General features: G+C 39.6%; 3 protein-coding genes and 1 non-coding gene across 5 annotated transcripts in view; 2 read left to right on the plus strand and 2 right to left on the minus strand.

Annotated features, from left to right (window-relative positions):
- The window catches only part of LOC109722300 (receptor-like protein 12), a 10,226-nt gene extending 4,486 nt beyond the window's left edge, over positions 1 to 5,740 (minus strand). Inside the window, 2 exon segments of the mRNA XM_020250301.1 lie at positions 2,816 to 4,183; positions 4,185 to 5,740. Of these exon segments, the coding sequence (XP_020105890.1) occupies positions 2,816 to 4,183; positions 4,185 to 5,674 (2,858 nt within the window). The 5' untranslated portion in view covers positions 5,675 to 5,740.
- On the minus strand, positions 7,316 to 7,388 carry TRNAV-UAC. The gene has a single exon. It is a non-coding gene; the product is annotated as a tRNA-Val (tRNA).
- Positions 8,671 to 13,841, plus strand: LOC109722120 (RNA polymerase sigma factor sigC). The gene is made up of 9 exons (XM_020250007.1): positions 8,671 to 8,875; positions 9,448 to 9,578; positions 9,683 to 9,851; positions 11,034 to 11,365; positions 11,453 to 11,683; positions 11,777 to 11,917; positions 12,022 to 12,222; positions 12,577 to 12,745; positions 13,702 to 13,841. The coding sequence occupies exons 1-9, from the start codon at positions 8,755 to 8,757 to the stop codon at positions 13,839 to 13,841; spliced, it is 1,635 nt and encodes a 544-aa protein (XP_020105596.1). The 5' UTR covers positions 8,671 to 8,754.
- On the plus strand, positions 14,395 to 18,561 carry LOC109722188 (RGG repeats nuclear RNA binding protein A-like). Of its 2 annotated transcripts, none has more exons than XM_020250110.1 (6): positions 14,395 to 14,828; positions 15,074 to 15,509; positions 15,629 to 15,770; positions 17,595 to 17,753; positions 17,845 to 17,907; positions 18,079 to 18,561. In XM_020250110.1, exons 1-6 carry the CDS (start codon positions 14,660 to 14,662, stop codon positions 18,262 to 18,264), a joined length of 1,155 nt encoding a protein of 384 aa, XP_020105699.1. In that variant the 5' UTR covers positions 14,395 to 14,659; the 3' UTR covers positions 18,265 to 18,561. The 2 variants fall into 2 exon arrangements, with proteins under 2 accessions (XP_020105699.1, XP_020105700.1); XM_020250111.1 differs by having other exon boundaries at positions 18,044 to 18,185.

Consider the following 18,802-nt stretch of genomic DNA (forward strand, 5'->3'; position numbering starts at 1 on the left):
TTTGTCTTTTTTTTTTTTTTTTTTTTTTTTCCGAGACCCTAGTTGTTCTTTGTTTTCTTCCGAGGCCCTAGTTGCCTCACCTCTGTAGCCTAGTTCATCCATTCTCAAAAAAAATAATATATATAAAAAATATATTCTTATAACAAATGATACAGAAATGATGCATACACTGTTACATATGTTGTTTTCGGAGGGTGCGTGCATTCGAGGGAACAACACATAAGAGAGGGAAAAATGAAGTTATGCTAGCTTATTCACCTAGACTTTTTTCAGAGTCCATATATAACGCTTAGAATTCCACACATGAAAACGGAGCAGGTTTCTATCTCGCTATAAATATTTTGTTCTTTTCTTAAAATATCCCCCCGAACTTTATCTATCTTGTCATTCTCAATAGTGCTCAACCCTACGTTAGTATGCATGCATGCTCTAGAATACAAGACCTGTTTGGATATTTGAATAGGATTCTTTTTCTTCCTTTTTTTCCTTTTTTTTTTTTTTTGTGATTCAGCGCGCGTAGCTTTGCTCATTTGAATAAAAGCTATTTAGAGACAATTTATCAGCTATGAAGTTTTTTGGTTTTTGGTGATTGAAATTCAAATTCAAAATTTTGATTTTAGCTTCAACCAGAAATTAAAAAATGCAAAAATTTCATGAAAAATTTCCAAAGTCATGATTTATTAGGGTAGGATACTGCAGATCATATATGAGAGGTAATTTATTTTATTTTGAAAAAATAATTTTTTGGCCAATTACTTTTCATCTACTATATATTTGTTAAATAAATAATATATAAAAAGATATATTAAAAAAAAATTTCATGCATCTAAACACTATGTAAGTTGAAAAAATACAAAATCATAAGAAGGAAGAAAGTGCAGCACTTTTGAAATGTTACTGTTCAGGATCAAACCGGCCGGTGACCTTCAGTGTGTAAGGCCCTATTTGGTCTAGCTTTTTCAAAGTAATTTTGAATTTAAAATCACTTTTGGACTCTTTAGAGTGTTTGATAAAGGGATCTGAAAAATCTGCTTCTGTTTTTCAAAAGCAGTAAACTGATTCTTCAACCCCAAAAGTAGAAGCTGAAAAAAACTGCTTCTCAAAACTTATTGGCGCACACATTGAAACACTACTTAACTTATTGATAACCACTACACCACAGTAACTTGTTGATCTTTAAAACATTCATTTCAATATTTATTAACTAACTTATAAGAATAATTCCCTCCAAACTCTAATAGGTCTTGCGTCAAACTATGTTTTATCTGTCTACATATATACCCTTCTTTTTTCTAGTTTAATACAATTTCTTTTGTCTTTTAGTCCATAGATTAAATTCACCCATTAACTCCAACACTAGGGATATGTGCTAATGCTCCAAACAACCCGAATCGGATCCGGATGATAGATCAGAGCAACTTTGTGAATCAGGGAACGAGCCCGACCTGGCTCGATTCACTGGATCGGGCTAGATGGGAAAAATTCAGATCCGATACAATTCGATAAAATCCTGATTTAATCCTTCGGGCTCAAACCTAAGGCTAACCGGAGGCCCGCGCGGGCTGCGTCCATCTCTAGAGGTGCCGGCCCGACCCGCGTGAATTGGGTTCGGACTCGAGTAAGATTTAACGGGTTAACCAGTTAACGAGTTAACGGGTCCTAGCCACTTTGCCGTATCGGTTCATTGCTCCTTTCTGGAGATGCGTCCAAGACCACACCTCCTGGGCTTGACTCCTTCGCGTGAGTCCACCAAGTCCAAGAACCCAATTTTTATTTTATTATATTTTCCCTTCTAAATCAATTGGCATTTGTACTGCTATATTTGAAATATGATTGGTAAGATAAGAGATTAGGATTTTGACAATTTAAAGATTTAATATTCGAAAGTGGTGATTGAACCCACGACATTACAGAACAACAATAGTTTATGATTAGTTCCGGTACCATATTAACCATGAAATCAAAACCAACATAGAAATAGAGAACAGTTTTGGGAGGATATGCCTTTTACCATTTGGAAAAATTATAATTATATCTATTTTGTGTTGTAATTATAGATAATATATTTGATTGCGTGCACTTAAAAAATATATTTTTAAAATTTTATCAATTTATAAGTGGCGGTGGCGGTGGCGGTGTGATTAGAAAAGTTTCTATTTAATTAGTGATAGAAAAATAGATTTATCTTTTGTTTAAGTTACTTTCTTCAACAATGTAGTTGGAACTATAGTCAAATTAGGTGTAGTTCCAACTAGTACAGTTGAACCTTCTCATACAACTCTAGTTGGAACTATAGTTAAATTAGGTGTAGTTCCAACTTATGCAATTAAACCTTCTCATGCAACTCTAACTACGGTAATTAAATTCAAATTCACTAAATCAAACACCGATTTTGAATATGCATGTAGTTACAATTACAGAGCAGTTGCAATTATATATAATCAAACATTCTCTTTTTAAGATGCAGATTCACATTAGGCATAATCTCAAAAAAATTTCAATAAGTGATCATAATAGAACCAGATGGGAGAAATAATTTAGCTAGGATGTAAAAGTGATCGGCTATTAATTTATAATAAAGCAAGCTCATTATCATGTATTGCATAATTAAACACCATATTCAAATATCAGTACAAACCAACAAGGGAAATACACATACAATCCTTCATAGCTAATTGACTAGCACGACAAATTAACCCCATACGTACTCCATTAATTTAATATTGCACCCTGTTGTTACTCCTCTATTTTCCCTCTCATTGTGTCTACTTTTCTCATCAACCGAGCCCAGTTCACGGCCACTTGCACATACAGCCTATCATACGTGTTGTCTACGAAGCGAAAATAAGCAATTCTCCAAATTCTAACGAAAAATAAGGTGCCGAAAACAACCCAAAGCCCCGTGACAAATCCAACACTTACCACACAGTAGAAGACTGCCGCATCTGACACTGCACTCTCATGTTCTGTGATATTATTATTAGGAGATGTTTGATTTGTCGAACATTCGTCGGAGAGAGGAGGCCCGCAAAGTCCGGGGTTGCCGATGTAGATCGATGGGTCGTCGAACGTCTGGAGGTGGTGGTCGAACGGTATCCGCCCTGACAGATTGTTGTAGGACAAGTTCAACCAGCCTAGCGAACTTAAGTTCGACATGCTCGGAGGAATAGCTCCAGAAAGCTCATTGTTCGACAGGTCGAGAGATTCCAATGACTGCAGCTGGCCGATGCTCCTCGGAATGTTTCCGCTTAGGTGATTTCTCGACAAGTTCAAGTTAGTTAAGCAAAGTAGAGCACCTATTTTTTCAGGGATCACTCCATGTAAGTTATTGGATGATAAATCTATGCTTACCATGAATGGGGATGAGCTGGAGTAATTGCGCTCTTGCCCTTTCGTGACCACAGAAAAGCCATCCGTGTAAGTAAAAGAATCATAGCCTCCCGGATAATCACTCCAGTATCCTTGCACAAAACCATGATCGGGCAGCCGTAGAGCCATTGCTGTGAAATTTGCGAGAGGCGGAGGAATCTTTCCTGAGAGATTGTTGTGTGCGATGTCTAGAACTCGAAGTCGCTCAAGTTTCGTTAGTTGAAAAGGAATGGAGCCAGAGAACATATTATTCCTCAACTTCAGGAATGCCAAAGATTGCAATTTCTCACCTATCCATGCAGGTAAGATTCCGGAGAATTTATTATAGGCTAGATCTAGTATGGCAAGATTTCTGCAGTTTCGTAGGAACGAAGGGAATGTACCGACGAGGCTATTGTTGCTTAGGCTTAAGACCAAAAGCGGCACTCCTGCTAAGCCAGCCATCTCGGGGTCCATCGAACATGGAGGAAACATTCCTGTTAGAAGGTTGTTTGATAAATCTACAAATTGCAAGTACTCCAATGACTGGCATAAGGAAGATGGATGGGATGGTGCCACTGATACGATTATTTGAAAGAGCCAAAGCTTCCAAATACGGAGCTCCAAAATTTGTTGGCAGTGGTCCTGATAATGAATTTTTGGAGATCCGCAGCTCGGTGAGATTTGCAGGTAATTGTGGTAGCGGACCTTCGAGCTGATTGGAGCTAAGGTCCATTGTCTCCGTTGACATGGTTTCCAAAGATGCAGGTAGCCTGCCGACAATTTGATTATTCGACAGAACCAAAACTGAAGCTCGAGAAAACACATTCCAGAATCAAGAAGGTACTGGGCCGGATATTCCTGTATCAGAGAGGTCGAGCGTAGAAATTGTTGACTGACTCTGAAGCCACGCAGGAAAATGGGGCCCTAGCTTGCAGGAGCCAAAGTCAGCAAGTTCTAATCTAAACGGCGGAACCCAAGTTGGGTCCACTGTGATGGTCAGAGGGTTCCTGGACAAGATCAATATCTCTAATCTTGTTAGCCTCGCAAAATGATCATCCGTTATTACACCGCTGAAGCTATTGTAGCTCAAGTCCAGGTAAACCAACTTTTCAAGTTTTCCTATTGATGGAGGAATCGATCCATTAAGCGTGTTATTATGAAGAACAAGCATGTTCAGACTGGTCATATCCTCTAGCCAATTTTTTGATAAGTTCCCATGCAAATTGGTGCTGTCGAGCACCAACATCTCTAGCTTGTTCCATGCGCAACGTGGCAACCTCTGCACCAATTCCGTTATATCTCCATTCAGTTGGTTAAATGTTAGATCTAGCATTCTCAAGTTGCATAAATTTTTCAAGGTTCCCGGCAACAGTCCCACAAATATATTATCTGTTAGGTAAAGAGCCTCAAGGGAAGTCAGATTTCCGAGACCATCAGGAAAAGGACCGGACAATAGATTTTCTTCTAGGTTGACGTATTTAAGGCTAACTATATTCCACAACCAGTCGAGCTTGGTAGCGCTGTCGAAGAGATTAAATCCTAGATCAATGTTCATGAGTGCTGTGAGGTTAGAACGAGGAATAGAAGCGATTGTTTTATTATAAAGCCCGCAACTGGATAGTCCTAGAACTTGCAGAGAAGGGAGCATGTTCACCACTTGAACCCAATCTACGACGGCGGAGAGGTCCACGAAGCTCATATCGAGGTACCTCAAAGAAGCAAGGCGCGGTAACCACGAGAGATCAACTGAGTACATGCGATGGGTGATGTAATAAAAATAACTGTAGTTGAAATAATAATAATAATTATAATTATAATTGTTGTGGTAATAATAATATTCATTTTGAATATCAAGATATCGCAAGCGAGAGAGATTGCCAAGCTGAGGTGGTATTGCACCGATAAAACCGGCTCCAGAGAGGTTGAGATACCTCAACTTCTCAAGAGAGCCAATGAACTTTGGTATCGGGCCGCTATTAAAGCTGTTCATGCTTAGGTCGAGGTAATTTATATGTCGTAAAGCAAGCAGAGAAGGACTGATCTCACCGTACAAAGACATATCTACGGGACTGTCGATGTCGGTGTTGCGAAGGTCGAGCTTCACGACATGGCCCGTTCTGTTGCTGCACGCGACGCCCTTCCACCCGCAGCAGTCTTGGCCTTGCCAAGATGAGAGGACGTTCTGACGATCTACGACGCCTGCTTTGAAGGAGAGAAGCGCGGCCCTCTCGCGCGGAATGCAGCAGAGGGAGGGGGCAATGAATAGCAGATGCCAAAGTAAGTGAACTGCATGGACGTTGGAGAATCTACCAGCCTTGGCCATTTTCTTGCTTTTTGAATGTAGCTAGCCCAGGCGCCAACAACTGGAAGTGTAATATTTGCTTTTGGAGATCACATTATATATATATATAGGATTAAAAAATAATAATAATAAAACAACTCTCCCTCTCATTCCCTGGGCCCAACAGGTTCTCCGAGTGAGCGGACAAGTCTATTGACTCTCCATTTTTGACTAGAACTAGAATACACACCACATCTTATTTGTTATATCTATTATGTAACTTAAAAAACTTTATATCATTTCATAAATAAGAAAGTATGTCAGATCGTATAGCTAAAATTATACACTAGATAAATATTATATTCAACATTCCAATTATTGTTTTGTATGTGAAAATACACTATGACCTCACAAAAGACCGAAATTCATGAATCTTAACAATTTATACAAAATATTGGATAAACTTCAAATATCACCGCAGTGGTTTCGTATTTTTTCACTTTAGTACCTTATAGTTTAAAGTGTATCTATTTAGTACGTATATATGGTTGCATTTTTCTCTTTTCGTCGGTCCTTTCGTTAACTTTTCGTTAATTCATATACAAAAAACTTCAGATATCCTAGCTATAGTTTATCGAATATTCACTTTAGTACCTTTTAGTTTTAATTTTGTCACTGATTTAACTAAAAAAAATTTAATGAAGAGGATAAAAAAAAAAAAAACAAAATCATAGAGTACGAAAATAATACATTTTAAACCACAAAGTACTAAAAGTGAGAAAGTGCGAAATTATAGAGATGGTATTTGAAGTTTTTCCTAAAAAAAAAAAAATTCTTATAACAAATGAAATTGTTGCAGAATTTTAATTCACTCTCGCTGTCATTAACTGGAACAAGCACTAAAATGTTGATGCGAGGAGACTCAAGTAAATATTACTGGTCCAAGTCATTGTATTCTTGCGTTGATTGGTTGTTTGAAAGAAAGATACTCGGAGGAAACAACACATAAGAGGGGGGAAAAAAATGCAATTATGCTTATTCACCTAGACTTGCGTCCATGGCGCGTGGAATTCTATACGTGAAAACAGATCAGGGTTTCTGTCTCGCTATAAACATTTTGTTTTTTTTCTTCTTCTTCTTCTTTTGTCTCGCTTGAACATTATCTATCTTGTCATTCTCAATAATACACAACCCTACATTAGTATGCTATAAGATACAAGACCTGTTTGGATATTTGAATAGGAAAAAGGTTGTTTGGATATTTGAACAGGAAATTTTTCTCTTTTTGTTTTTTCGGGATTCAGCGAGGGCCGTTAGGTACGGGACGCCAGCCATCACATACCACCATGTAAGCTGGCCCCCTGAGCCCCTGATCTCATGCGATGCTCATCGTTTCAGCGAGCCAATTCAGATTGTCTGATCAGTGAGCATAGCATTGCTCATTTGAATAAGCTATTCCAAGACAAGTTGCTTGATATAAAGATTTTTTTTTTTAATTTTGGTTATTGGAATCCAAGAATATGATTCTACCTATTAGAATAGAATAGTATAATTCACATACAAGAGGTGATTTATTTGATTTCGAAAGAGTGCTTTAATTATTAACCAATTACTTCTTTATACGAATTCCATAAACTTCTTAAATAAATAAAAAAATATATGTTAAACCAAAAAAAAAAATATTGTTACTGCCCAGGATCGAACTGGGGACCTTCAGTGTGTAAGACTGACGTGATAACCACTACACCACAGTAACTTGTTGAGCCAATCTATTTATTTAAAATATTTATAATTTAATAAACATTTATAAGTTACTATAAACAAAAGTTTTTTTTTCAGCCCATAGATTATGCTCGCCAATTAAAGCTTAGTTTTTTTTTTTTTTTTTTTTAATGTTATTAAATAAAATAGAATTGAGAAAAAAATATATAGAGATATGTTTTTGCGTTTTCTGGTGAAACCGTAAAAAATATATCGTAACTGACTCGTCGCGATATGCAACGTACTTTCTCACACCGCACGTAAAACGAACCCTAACTTGAACGCTAGGGATATGTGCTAATGCTTGTGTTTAAACAACCCGAATCGGATCCGGATGATGGATCAGAGCAAATGTGTGAGTCAGGGAACGAAGCCCGACCTGGCTCGGTTCCCTGGATCAGGCTAGATCCGAAAAGTTGAGATCCGATAAAATCCTTCTTTAGTCTTCGGGTTCAAACCTAAGGCCCGACCCGCATGAATTGGGTTCCGACTCGAATAAGATTTAACGGGTTATCAAGTTAACGAGTCCTAGCCACTTTTGGGTTCATTGCTCCTATTTGGAGATGGGGAACCGGTGGCGGAGCGAAGAAGCGCTTCTCCCCTCTCAACCTGCTTTATTTATCATCTTCGCCTTTTTTTTTTTTTTTTTTAATTTAATATAACTCCGAGCTTCTCTTTAGCAGNAAACATTTATAAATAAATATAAACAATTTTTTACTTTGTCTATATACCCCCTTTTTAGGACAATGCGTGTGTTTTTTTTTTTTTTTTTTTTTTTTGTTTTTGTTTTCCAGTTCATAGATTACATTCGCCAATTCACTCGAACGGTAGGGATATGTGCAAATGCTTGTCTTAAACCACCCGAATCGGATCCGGATGATAGATCAGAGCAACTGTGTGAGTGAGGGAACGAAGCCCGACCTGGCTCGGTTCCCTGGATCAGGCTAGATCCGCAAAGTTGAGATCCGATAAAATCCTGCTTTAGTCCTTCGGGTTCAAACCTAAGGCTAAATCGAGGCCCACACGGGCTGGGCAAATTTAATCCATCTCTAGAGGTGCCGGCCCGACCCGCATGAATCGGGTTCGGACTCGAATAAGATTTAGCGGGTTAACAAGTTAACGAGTTAACGGGTCCAAGCCACTGTTGGGTTCATTGCTCCTATTTGGAGATGGGGAACCGGTGGTGGAGCGAAGAAGCGCTTTTCCCCTCTCAACCTGCTTTATTTATCATCTTCGCTTTTTTGTTTTTTTAAAAAAAAAATTTTTTTTTTTTAATATCACTCCGAGTTTCTCTTAGCAGAGAGAGAGAGAGAGAGAGAGAGGGAGGTTGGAGGGAGAGCGCTTTAATTTTCGCGCGGCGGATGGGCTTCGGCCTCGCGCTGGTCCCTACGAGATGGGCTTCCTCTCCGGTCCGAACCCCCCGACCGGCCGGTTCGGTTTCTTCCGGTTCACAAGACCACCTCCTCCGCTTGACTCCTCTGCGTGAGTCCGCCAACTCCAAGAACCCAAATTTTTATCTTGTTTTCCTTCTAAATTTATGTTGTGAAATTCGTGAAATTGATGGGTTATAGTCCTTGCACAAAAAAAAATGTAGCAAACATCTAATATATGCTTGGTAAGATAAGAGATTAAGATTATGACAATTTAACATTTTAATGTTCCAAAGTGATGATTGAACTCACGACGTTACGTAACGACGTAAAATCAAATCAACCTAGGAACATAGAGAATAGTTTTGGAAGGATTTGCCTTTTACCATTTGGCTCAATTGTGACACCGCAATAGTCCCGCATCGGAGAGCTCGAGGTTCTGCACCCAGCATCAACTTAAGTGTGATTTGGCCGCAACAAGTTGTGATTGATTTGTTATTGACTCTGTAGACCCAGTTTGGGAATGCATGGAATTGTAAAAAGTTCGTCTTAAGATCGTACAATTAGTAAACAATGTCATTGATAACCTGTTGGTGTTTAGTTTTGGATATAAGGAGCTTGTGATAATAGATTTGCAATGTTAGTTCAGATTGATAACTAATGTGATCATGCAAATTTCGTCAGAATATCGTTTTATGTTAATACTACCGGAGGAAAGGGCGAACCTCCGCAGAGCAACTTTTAAAGCATCTGCGTATTACTCTACGGCACTTCAAGGCGTCGATAATGTATCTGATGATGTGAAAGCAATGAAGGTCTTCGCTATAACTGCTGATATAATTCAGAAGCTTTCTTTCTTCTTTATATAAGGAACAAAAAAAACGAAAAATCTGAGAGTTGCGACGATCTTACATTTCAGGAGAACATGGACAGGAACTGCCGGGGTGAATCTCGTGATGTATACGAAACTGTCAATGTGATGAATGAGAATGTGACTGCTGCTGCTGCTGCAAAATTGGGAGCAAAAAGCTACTTGCAATTTAATTTGTTGATGGAAAATCTTCATGACATAGAAGATATTTTGTCTGGTACTGACANAGAGAGAGAGAGAGAGAGAGAGAGGGTGGAGGGAAAGAGCTTTAATTTTCGCGCGGCCGATGGGCTTCGGCCTCGCGCTGGTCCCTACGAGATGGGCTTCCTCTCCGGTCCGACGCCCTCGACCGGCCGGTTCGGTTTCTTCCGGTTCACAAGACCACCTCCTCCGCTTGACGACTCCGCGTGAGTCCACCAACTCCAAGAGCCCAATTTTTATTTTATTTTCCTTCTAAATTTATGTTGTGAAATTCATGAAATTGATGGGTTATAGTCCTTAAAAAAAAAAAAAAAAAATTGTAGCAAACATCTAATATGTGCTTGGTAAGATAAGAGATTAGGATTTTGACAATTTAACATTTTAATGTTCCAAAGTGGTGATTGAACTCACGACGTTACTTAACGACGTAAAATCAAAATCAACCTAGGAACACAGAGAATAGTTTTGGAAGGATTTGCCTTCTACCATTGGCTCAATTGTGACACCGCAATAGTCCCGCATCGGAGAGCTCGAGGTTCTGCACCCAGCATATTAGTACTAGCAACTTAAGTGTGATTTGGCCACAACAAGTTGTTATTGATTGGTTATTGACTCTGTAGACCCAGTTTGGGAATGCATGGAATTGTAAAAAGTTCGTCTTAAGATCGTGCAATTAGTAAACAATGTCATTGATAACCTGTTGGTGTTTAGTTTTGGATATAAGGAGCTTGTGATAATAGATTTGCAATGTTAGTTCAGATTGATAACTAATGTGATCATGTAAATTTCGTCAGAATATCGTTTTATGTTAATACTACCGGAGGAAAGGGCGAACCTCCGCAGAGCAACTTTTAGAGCATCTGCGTATTACTCTACGGCACTTCAAGGCGTCGATAATGTATCTGATGATGTGAAAGCAATGAAGGTCTTCGCTATAACTGCTGATATAATTCAGAAGCTTTCTTTCTTCTTTATATAAGGAACAAAAAAAACGAAAAATCTGAGAGTTGCGACGATCTTACATTTCAGGAGAACATGGACAGGAACTGCCGGGGTGAATCTCGTGATGTATACGAAACTGTCAATGTGATGAATGAGAATGTGACTGCTGCTGCTGCTGCAAAATTGGGAGCAAAAAGCTACTTGCAATTTAATTTGTTGATGGAAAATCTTCATGACATAGAAGATATTTTGTCTGGTACTGACATGATAATGCTGGAAAGGGATATTCTCGTACATATAAAGCAGCTCGGAGCTCTGAAATTGTTTCGTGCATGTCTCTCCAGGAATTTCGGTGTAGCGACTACACTGGAATCAAATTTCGTAGAGACTTCATTTGATGAGCAAAACGATAGAGTAATCGTTCGCACTGCGAAAGCTCGAGAGAGGAAGCTCAGAAGAAAAGGAGCGTCAGAAAGGGTTAAAGAAGAAACTACTGCTTCGATGCCATCTAGTGTGACCTATCCAGGGTCGAGAAGTAAAAGAGCTTCAATTGCACAAAATGAATCAAAAATGTCAGAGGGAGTTAAGGTAGTTTTTGACATGACACAAGTTCAATGCCTTGTAATGAATAGCGTCAAAGAAAAATTTACTGGATTTTGTTATTTGGCTGTATAGGAAGTTGCGAGACTTGAAAGAGCCCGCCAAAAACTAGAAGAGCAAAGTGGGCAACCAGCTAGTTACGCCAGATGGGCAGAAGCAGTTGGAATTGATCAAAAAACACTAAAGCAGCGTTTGCAGTTTGGTTGGTTTTGTAGGGATAAACTTATAAAAAGTACCCGTTCGTTAGTGATGTACCTTGCTAAGAATTACAGAGGAATGGGGATTGCGTTTGAAGATCTTATACAGGTTTTTCATGATGCATCTTCGTCCTTTCGTTATTTGTGAAATTTCTCGTCATACTCTTCAATCTGATTTGAATTTCATATGAATGTATTCTAGGCTGGGAATGTGGGTGTTCTCAATGGAGCTGAGAGATTCGACAGCATGAAGGGTTACAAATTCTCAACTTATGTTCGGTACTGGATTAAAAAATCAATATTAGCGTTGATAGCACGGCACAAAAGAGGAATTCAGATACCTGTAGGCCCTTGTCTTGACTTCAAAAGATACTGAGTTCATGTTTGATTGTTTCGCATTCAAAATTAATATGCTTTCTCTTGATTGTTTTATGATTGCATTTGTAGGTGAGAATGGAGAATATGATTCAGAGAATACAGAAAGCTAGGAGAGCCTTCCATAACAAGAGAGGGAGGTACCCACAAGATGAGGAAACAGCTAAATTGACCGGTTTATCATTAGCTAATGTAAGATTAGCTAGGAAGTGCTCTCTTGCTGTTGGTTCAATTGATCAAGAGATTGGTAATGGATGGTGCACAAAGTTCGCGGTAAGATGGCCCTCTTAGGTCTTTCATTTTCATAGGCACACACACACACAAAGACGAAAAAATTACAAAAAACAAGAACCAAAAAAAAAAAAGGAGTATGCGTCTTTTTGATTGCTTCTTACCGGAATGCTGGATATCAGTGAAAAAGTCGACTGAAATCATCTACATTTACTGGAATTTCTTCACTCATAACACTTCAATGAGAGACTAAAAAGTTTAAGCTGTCTCTATGTACATCTTGGGTGTTCATTTTCAATCATTTTAGCCATCAAAGGTCTTATAGAAATTAACTCTTCTAACTTACAAAGTGGTCGTTTATTTTATTTTGTAAGTTAACTCGGAGTTTCGTGACAGGAAGTAACCCCAGATCAATCGATAAAATCTCCTTACGAGATCATCATTAGGCAACAGATGAGAGAAAGCCTTTTTCAGCTCCTAGAGAAGCTGCATCCAAGAGAGAGGGAGGTACTATTGTTAAGATATGGCCTGGTAGATGGAATATGCAAGTGGCTGGACCGCCATAGTTCGTATCATTGTAGTCTTTTCGTTTGCGTCTAAAGATCAAGTGAGTTCTAAGGTGATTTGAGTATGCAGCTTTGTCGATGATGCGCAATAAAGATTGGACATATATAGAGTCCTTTAATTGACTTTGATTACTCTCGTAGCTTTGTGGGAGATTGTTAGGATTTTCCATATTTTGTGGCCCAATTAATCATATTTAATTAGGATTTGCTATAGATAAAGGTCAATCCTAATAGATATAGAACTGCTTGATATGGTATATTTTATCCCTATCCCATCTATTTTAAATTTAAATAGAATCCTAATCAGACTTTGATGGGAAGTCGATCTGGACTCTATATAAAGGGGTATTGGTCCTGCCACCTTCTCATACGCATTCTGGTGAAGAATTACCATCGGTTCCACACCATACGGTAGAGTGCCTGAGATAGGGGGAGAAACTAAATCACCCAAGTTCGGTTCGTGACTTTCAGATCGTAGCCGGACTTCCAGCTTCCGCAAGATTAATCAAGAATCTCTTCTTTATGGCGCTCTGTGAGTTATCGTATTTTTATTTTTGATCCTGGATTTGGTATGTATTTATTTTTATTTATTTTACATACCTTGAATTTCCATCATTTGAATCATCTATTTGCTCGTTCCCTGAACATACTGAAAGAAAGAAAAATGGCCACATAGCATAGCAAACGTCTTTCGGCATATACTTCATACAAAGAAAAATGTACAATGTGGTTGCAGTTGTGATACTCTTTCTGATATTCTTTGAATCATGTGTAAGTTAAAAAGGAGGCAATATTTGTATAGCGCTGGAACTAAACAGTCCTAGAAGGGTGCATTTTTTCAATGTATACAGAGTGCAAATAGAGAACTTCGCTGCTTACTTTTAAGTGTTCTTCAATGAAAAGATCCAATGTGGAACTGAGTTCCAATTGGTCAATGAGAATTGAATTGCAATAGATTTGTCTTTAACTCTCATAAAAGGGTACAGCATAAACGGAGCTCGATTTGCACGGACCGAGTCCCATCGAGCTGAGTGTTGGCCGTGCCTGCGGTCGGATATCGAGGGAATAGGGGACAAATGCAATGCAGGCTTGTGAAGGAGAGGCCTTGATGGCAGTCTCGAATGAGATCGAAGACACATTCAGTAGTGAGGTCCATCAAGTACTCAAAAAGCGGACAGAATAACAAAAAATTGTGCTTGTTTGTTTTCCGGTGGAACCGTAAAAAGTCATACCTTAGCACTATAACTTATGAAATGAGCATAATTTCTTGTTGTCAAAGCAGTTTCCCACCTCACAAGCTTATAGTCTGCGGTGAAGTACAAAATTTTACCGAGTTGTATTTCTCAAGAAGTCGGTGATGCAACAGTCCCGAACGCCGTCTCCAATTTTTCTTTTTTTTTTTAACAATAATCTCCACCGTTAATCTCATCTTTCTTCGTTCCCGATCCACCGCTGACGAGCTCACGCAAATCGAGGACACGTCAAATTTCGTTGACTAAAACGCCCTTGTCCTTGTACTACCATGCCATCTACAACTACAACCGACTCCGAACTCAACTCCATCGTGGCATATTCGTCAATAACTTCCCGGAAATGGGGCTTTTTGGACATTTCACACCCAGGGAAAAAAAATTAGGTTAATAATTTCGAGGTGCAGAGGAAACGGATTAGGCCGTGTGGATGGATCCGCGCATGAGTGCGGCTAGGGTTTTCCGCTCCCTCTCCTCCTTCTCTCCTATTTCGCCCCCACCCACACTCCAGAACCCTAGCTTTATCCTTTACCTAGAGAGTTGAGGCTCCTCCCCGGCGATTCTAGTTGCCATGGCGATCCAATCGTGGAGGCCCCTCTTCTAGGGCTACGGTTTTCGTTCACCCCACCACAAAGCTAAAGCTTATAAGGTATATCTGTGGAGATGGCCACGAAGAACCCCTTCGATCTCCTCGGAGACGACGAAAGCGACGATCCGACGCAGCTGATCGCCGCTCAGGAGCAGAAGAGCGCAGCAAAGAAGCCCTCTGCGGCGGCGCCTCCTGCGGCGGCGGCGAAGCTTCCCTCCAAGCCGGTCCCTCCCGCCCAAGCTGGTGAGTTGATGCGAAATGGTTTGATCTCTCCGTGTTGTCATACCCTGATTGATCTCTATGATAGATTCAGTTTAATCCGAGTTGTTTAGTGTGTGCGCTTTGATGAGATTTATGAATTGCAGATGTTTATACTGTTAAAGTTTGGATTTTTCGCTGCAAATCTAGTAATTTCGAAGAATGTTTCCTTTCTTCTGATGCAAAATTTTATCTTTTTAGATTTCATTTTGTTCCTCGGATTTGTACAGTAAGGGAGGCGAGGAGTAATACTGCACCAACTCGCGGCGGGCCCGGCCGCGGCGGGCCGGGCCGCGGCAGAGGGGGGCGAGGAGCTGTCGCAGGCCAAAGCCGTGATTTTGGAAACGGAAATGGTGGCGGCTACTCCGTTGGCGGCGGCGGCGGCTACTCCGGTGGCGGCGGCGGCGGCGGCAGCGTCTATTCTGGAGTAGGCGGAGAAGATGGTGACGTTAGCAGGCCCACCGAGAGGGGCCGTGGCCCTCGTCAGCCTTACCGTGGTGGCCGTCGTGGCGGTTATGGTAACGAAGGGGAGGCCGCAGATGAACTGGGTCGGCCGCCGCGTCGATTGTATGATCGCAAGAGTGGCACTGGTCGCGGCTATGGGATGAAACGTGAGGGCGCAGGGCGCGGGAACTGGGGAATCGTGACTGATGAACCCATTGCCCAGTTAAGACCCTTTCCATTTATTCTTTTATTCTGGAAAGCTGTGTGCAAGGAATTGTATTGGATTTGAGTTATGAAGTGAAAGCCTAATTGATGTTATGCTCTGATGTTTGATTAATTAGGGAGGCTGATGAGACTGTAAACATCGAAGAGAAGAGTGCTGTGGCTGAGAAAAAGGCTGAGGAAGATGCCCCTTCCGTGGAGGATAAGGACAATAAGGAGGGTGAATCGAAGGAAGCAGAAGAAAAAGAACAAGAGGATAAGGTATTGTTTCTTTGCTTGCCTTGTTTGTTAGATGCTGAGGTGATTGTACTTGTTTATTCATTTCCATCCAAGTAATCAGTAGGCAAAGCTCGATAAATTCAATACTTTTAGATATTTACTATATTGTTAAATATTCATTCTTTTGCCATTGTTCTTATTTGCTTATGTTGGACAGTTGTAATCGGCTGAAACTTTTTGTTACTATTTCTTGCATCTAAGGTTATAGATTTGGACAGTTCTGAAATGATTTAGTTGTTATGTTGCTATTTTGTTGAGGCGTAAACTATCAAGGGTTGTTTGTAACAATTTTTTGAGTTTGTATGGACTAATAAAGATCATTATGTGCCTTGACTGCCAATTAAGCAAATCATTAGCAATCAAAGTTATACATTTAGCAAAATATATTGCAGCCAAACCTGCATTTGGCTTTGCAGAAGTTGTTACGGGACCATATTTGTAAGTCTTGTCTTGTGAGTAGTAGATTCTAAAAAAGTACCTGCAGCAACATTGTTATTCTACAATTTTCCATCTCTCTCTGAGCTTTCCTTGTTGAACTAAGGAAATGAAACAACTTTCCAAGGACTTCTGAAGGAAAGGAGTCTTATTTATTCAACCTTTCCCAGGGGTTTTTTAATTAACTTGGAAGTTTAAATAGGATTATTGGAATAATTCCTGAATATGTGGATGAAATGATTTGAAAGTTTCTAAAAGTGAAATTAATAGTTAGCCTCAATTTGTGCGTGCATACTCAAACCCATGCTTCCAAGTTGACTCATTAGACTCGTTATGAGTACATAACAAGCATTTGAGCTCAGTGTGATTAGCCTGGGCCTCACTAAGCTAACTTGACAGAAATCGGATTACATCATTGTTAAAGGACATTTAGAAATTTGTGTCGTAGTATTCGTCAATTTGGCAGTTGGGTAAAATTGATGATGTTCAAGGCTGATCCAATGGGGCTTGCATGGTGGAATTTCTACAGAAGTTGCAAGTACTCTATTTCACCCAGCCTATAGTTATTGCTTGGCTTTGTGGCAACATCAAGGTTTTGGTATGCTTCCAAGTTGACTCATTAGACTCGTTATGAGTACATTACAAGCATTTGAGCTCAGTGTGATTAGCCTGGGCCTCACTAAGCTAACTTGACAGAAATCGGATTACATCATTGTTAAAGGACATTTAGAAATTTGTGTCGTAGTATTCGTCAATTTGGCAGTTGGGTAAAATTGATGATGTTCAAGGCTGATCCAATGGGGCTTGCATGGTGGAATTTCTACAGAAGTTGCAAGTACGCTATTTCACCCAGCCTATAGTTATTGCTTGGCTTTGTGGCAGCATCAAGGTTTTGGTATGTTCTTCTTTCGTGTATCAATTCAGGAAGTTGCCATACATTAACACATACTAGTGAAAAATATTTATGTGGATGAATGTCGGCTGCTAGCTCTCAGCCTTTCATTTCTTTGTTTTTTATCTTTTTATTTTTTTTGTGTATGTTGGGAGAGCTATATGTGATGTTATGTGACAATGGAGATGTTTGTTGCCTTTTGGTTAACAATGACTTATACGTGTAGCATCATAGCATACCTAATTTTCACTTGATAGTTTTCAAACTATTTTTATTTCTTCTTTGGGGTGGCCTTCTTGGGGTTTGAGTTATGAAGAGGATAGTGATGAATTTATGAGTTAAATTCTTATGATGGTTTTTTTCCCCCATGTTCTGTTCTAACAATATTCCCGTCAGATGTGCTTCTTTTCTATGATTAACTTCTTTTCTTTCGCCCTTTTGAGTGGTTAACATTTTTTTTCCCTAACTTGTTTATATAGGAGATGACTTTAGATGAGTATGAGAAAGTAAAGGAGGAGAAGCGAAAAGCCCTACTCGCGCTTAAGGCTGAAGAGAGAAAGGTCGAAATCGATAAGGAGTTGCAGTCTATGCAGCAGCTGTCGTTGAAGAAGGGTAACGATGAGGTCTTCATTATGTTGGTGAGTTCGCTTTTGCAGTTCTCACTTTCTTTCCTGACTGTGTTAATGGTTTCGAAGGTTCGTCATGATTCTTTTCGTGTGATCTTATTAGGGCTCAGAGAAGGAGGCTCTGAAAAAGAAAGAAAATGCTGAACGGGATGAAAGGGCGAAGAAGGTATGTCGAAGTTAATGCCTTCGTCCACTGTTAACTATAAAAACTGTTATGAAAATTCATAATTCAATGAAACACTGAATACTAAAATGTCTAATTCAGTTATCTGTTTCTGCTTGTCTTACTTTTCTAACATCAGAAACTGTGATTGGTGGGTTTGTATATCCGTTTCAGTCTCTGAGTATTAATGAGTTCTTGAAGCCGGCCGAAGGAGAAAGATATTACAGTGCAGGGGGGCGTGGTCGCGGCAGGGGCCGTGGGCCATTCCGAGGCGGTTTTGGTGGGGGGAGCACGAGAGGCCCAACCGCCGCCCCATCGATCGAAGATCAAGAACAGTTCCCTACACTTAGTGGGAAGTAAAAAGAGAGCGCAAAGTGTTACTTCAATTATCTATCTTTTCACATTCTATCACTTCCTATTTTGTGTCATGTGGATTTAATGCAATAATGAGCGCGTCGAAGTTCATTATTATGGTTTTCTCCGCCCGTCTTCACCGTGTACATTTCAGCAAAGTGTTGTCTACAACAGTGTCTTATTGTATGTGTAGGACTCTTTGCGCTGTTATGTGTTGTTGTTTCTAATGATTTTGCTTTGTAAGTTTGCAAATGTTCACTGGCCCATTAACAGTGTTTCTTCTGGTGTTAGTTTTTCTCTTTATTTTACTAAGCTCATTAGGCTGTAACTGAGCTTCTAACTCGCAAAAGCAAAATATATAAACTTAAAAACCATTGTGGACATTACTAGGAGAGAAAAGCAGCTGTTTGTTTAAACAGGGGTACTTTAAATACCATTTTTGTGGTTTTGTGCTTTCCCATTTTAATATATTGTGATTTAAAATGTATTGTCGTAGTATTTTGTGATTTTATTTTTTTTCTTTTGTTAGTGTCTTCATTAATTT

This window comes from Ananas comosus, linkage group 16 (assembly GCF_001540865.1).
Source record: "Ananas comosus cultivar F153 linkage group 16, ASM154086v1, whole genome shotgun sequence".
NCBI classification, from domain to species: domain Eukaryota; kingdom Viridiplantae; phylum Streptophyta; class Magnoliopsida; order Poales; family Bromeliaceae; genus Ananas; species Ananas comosus.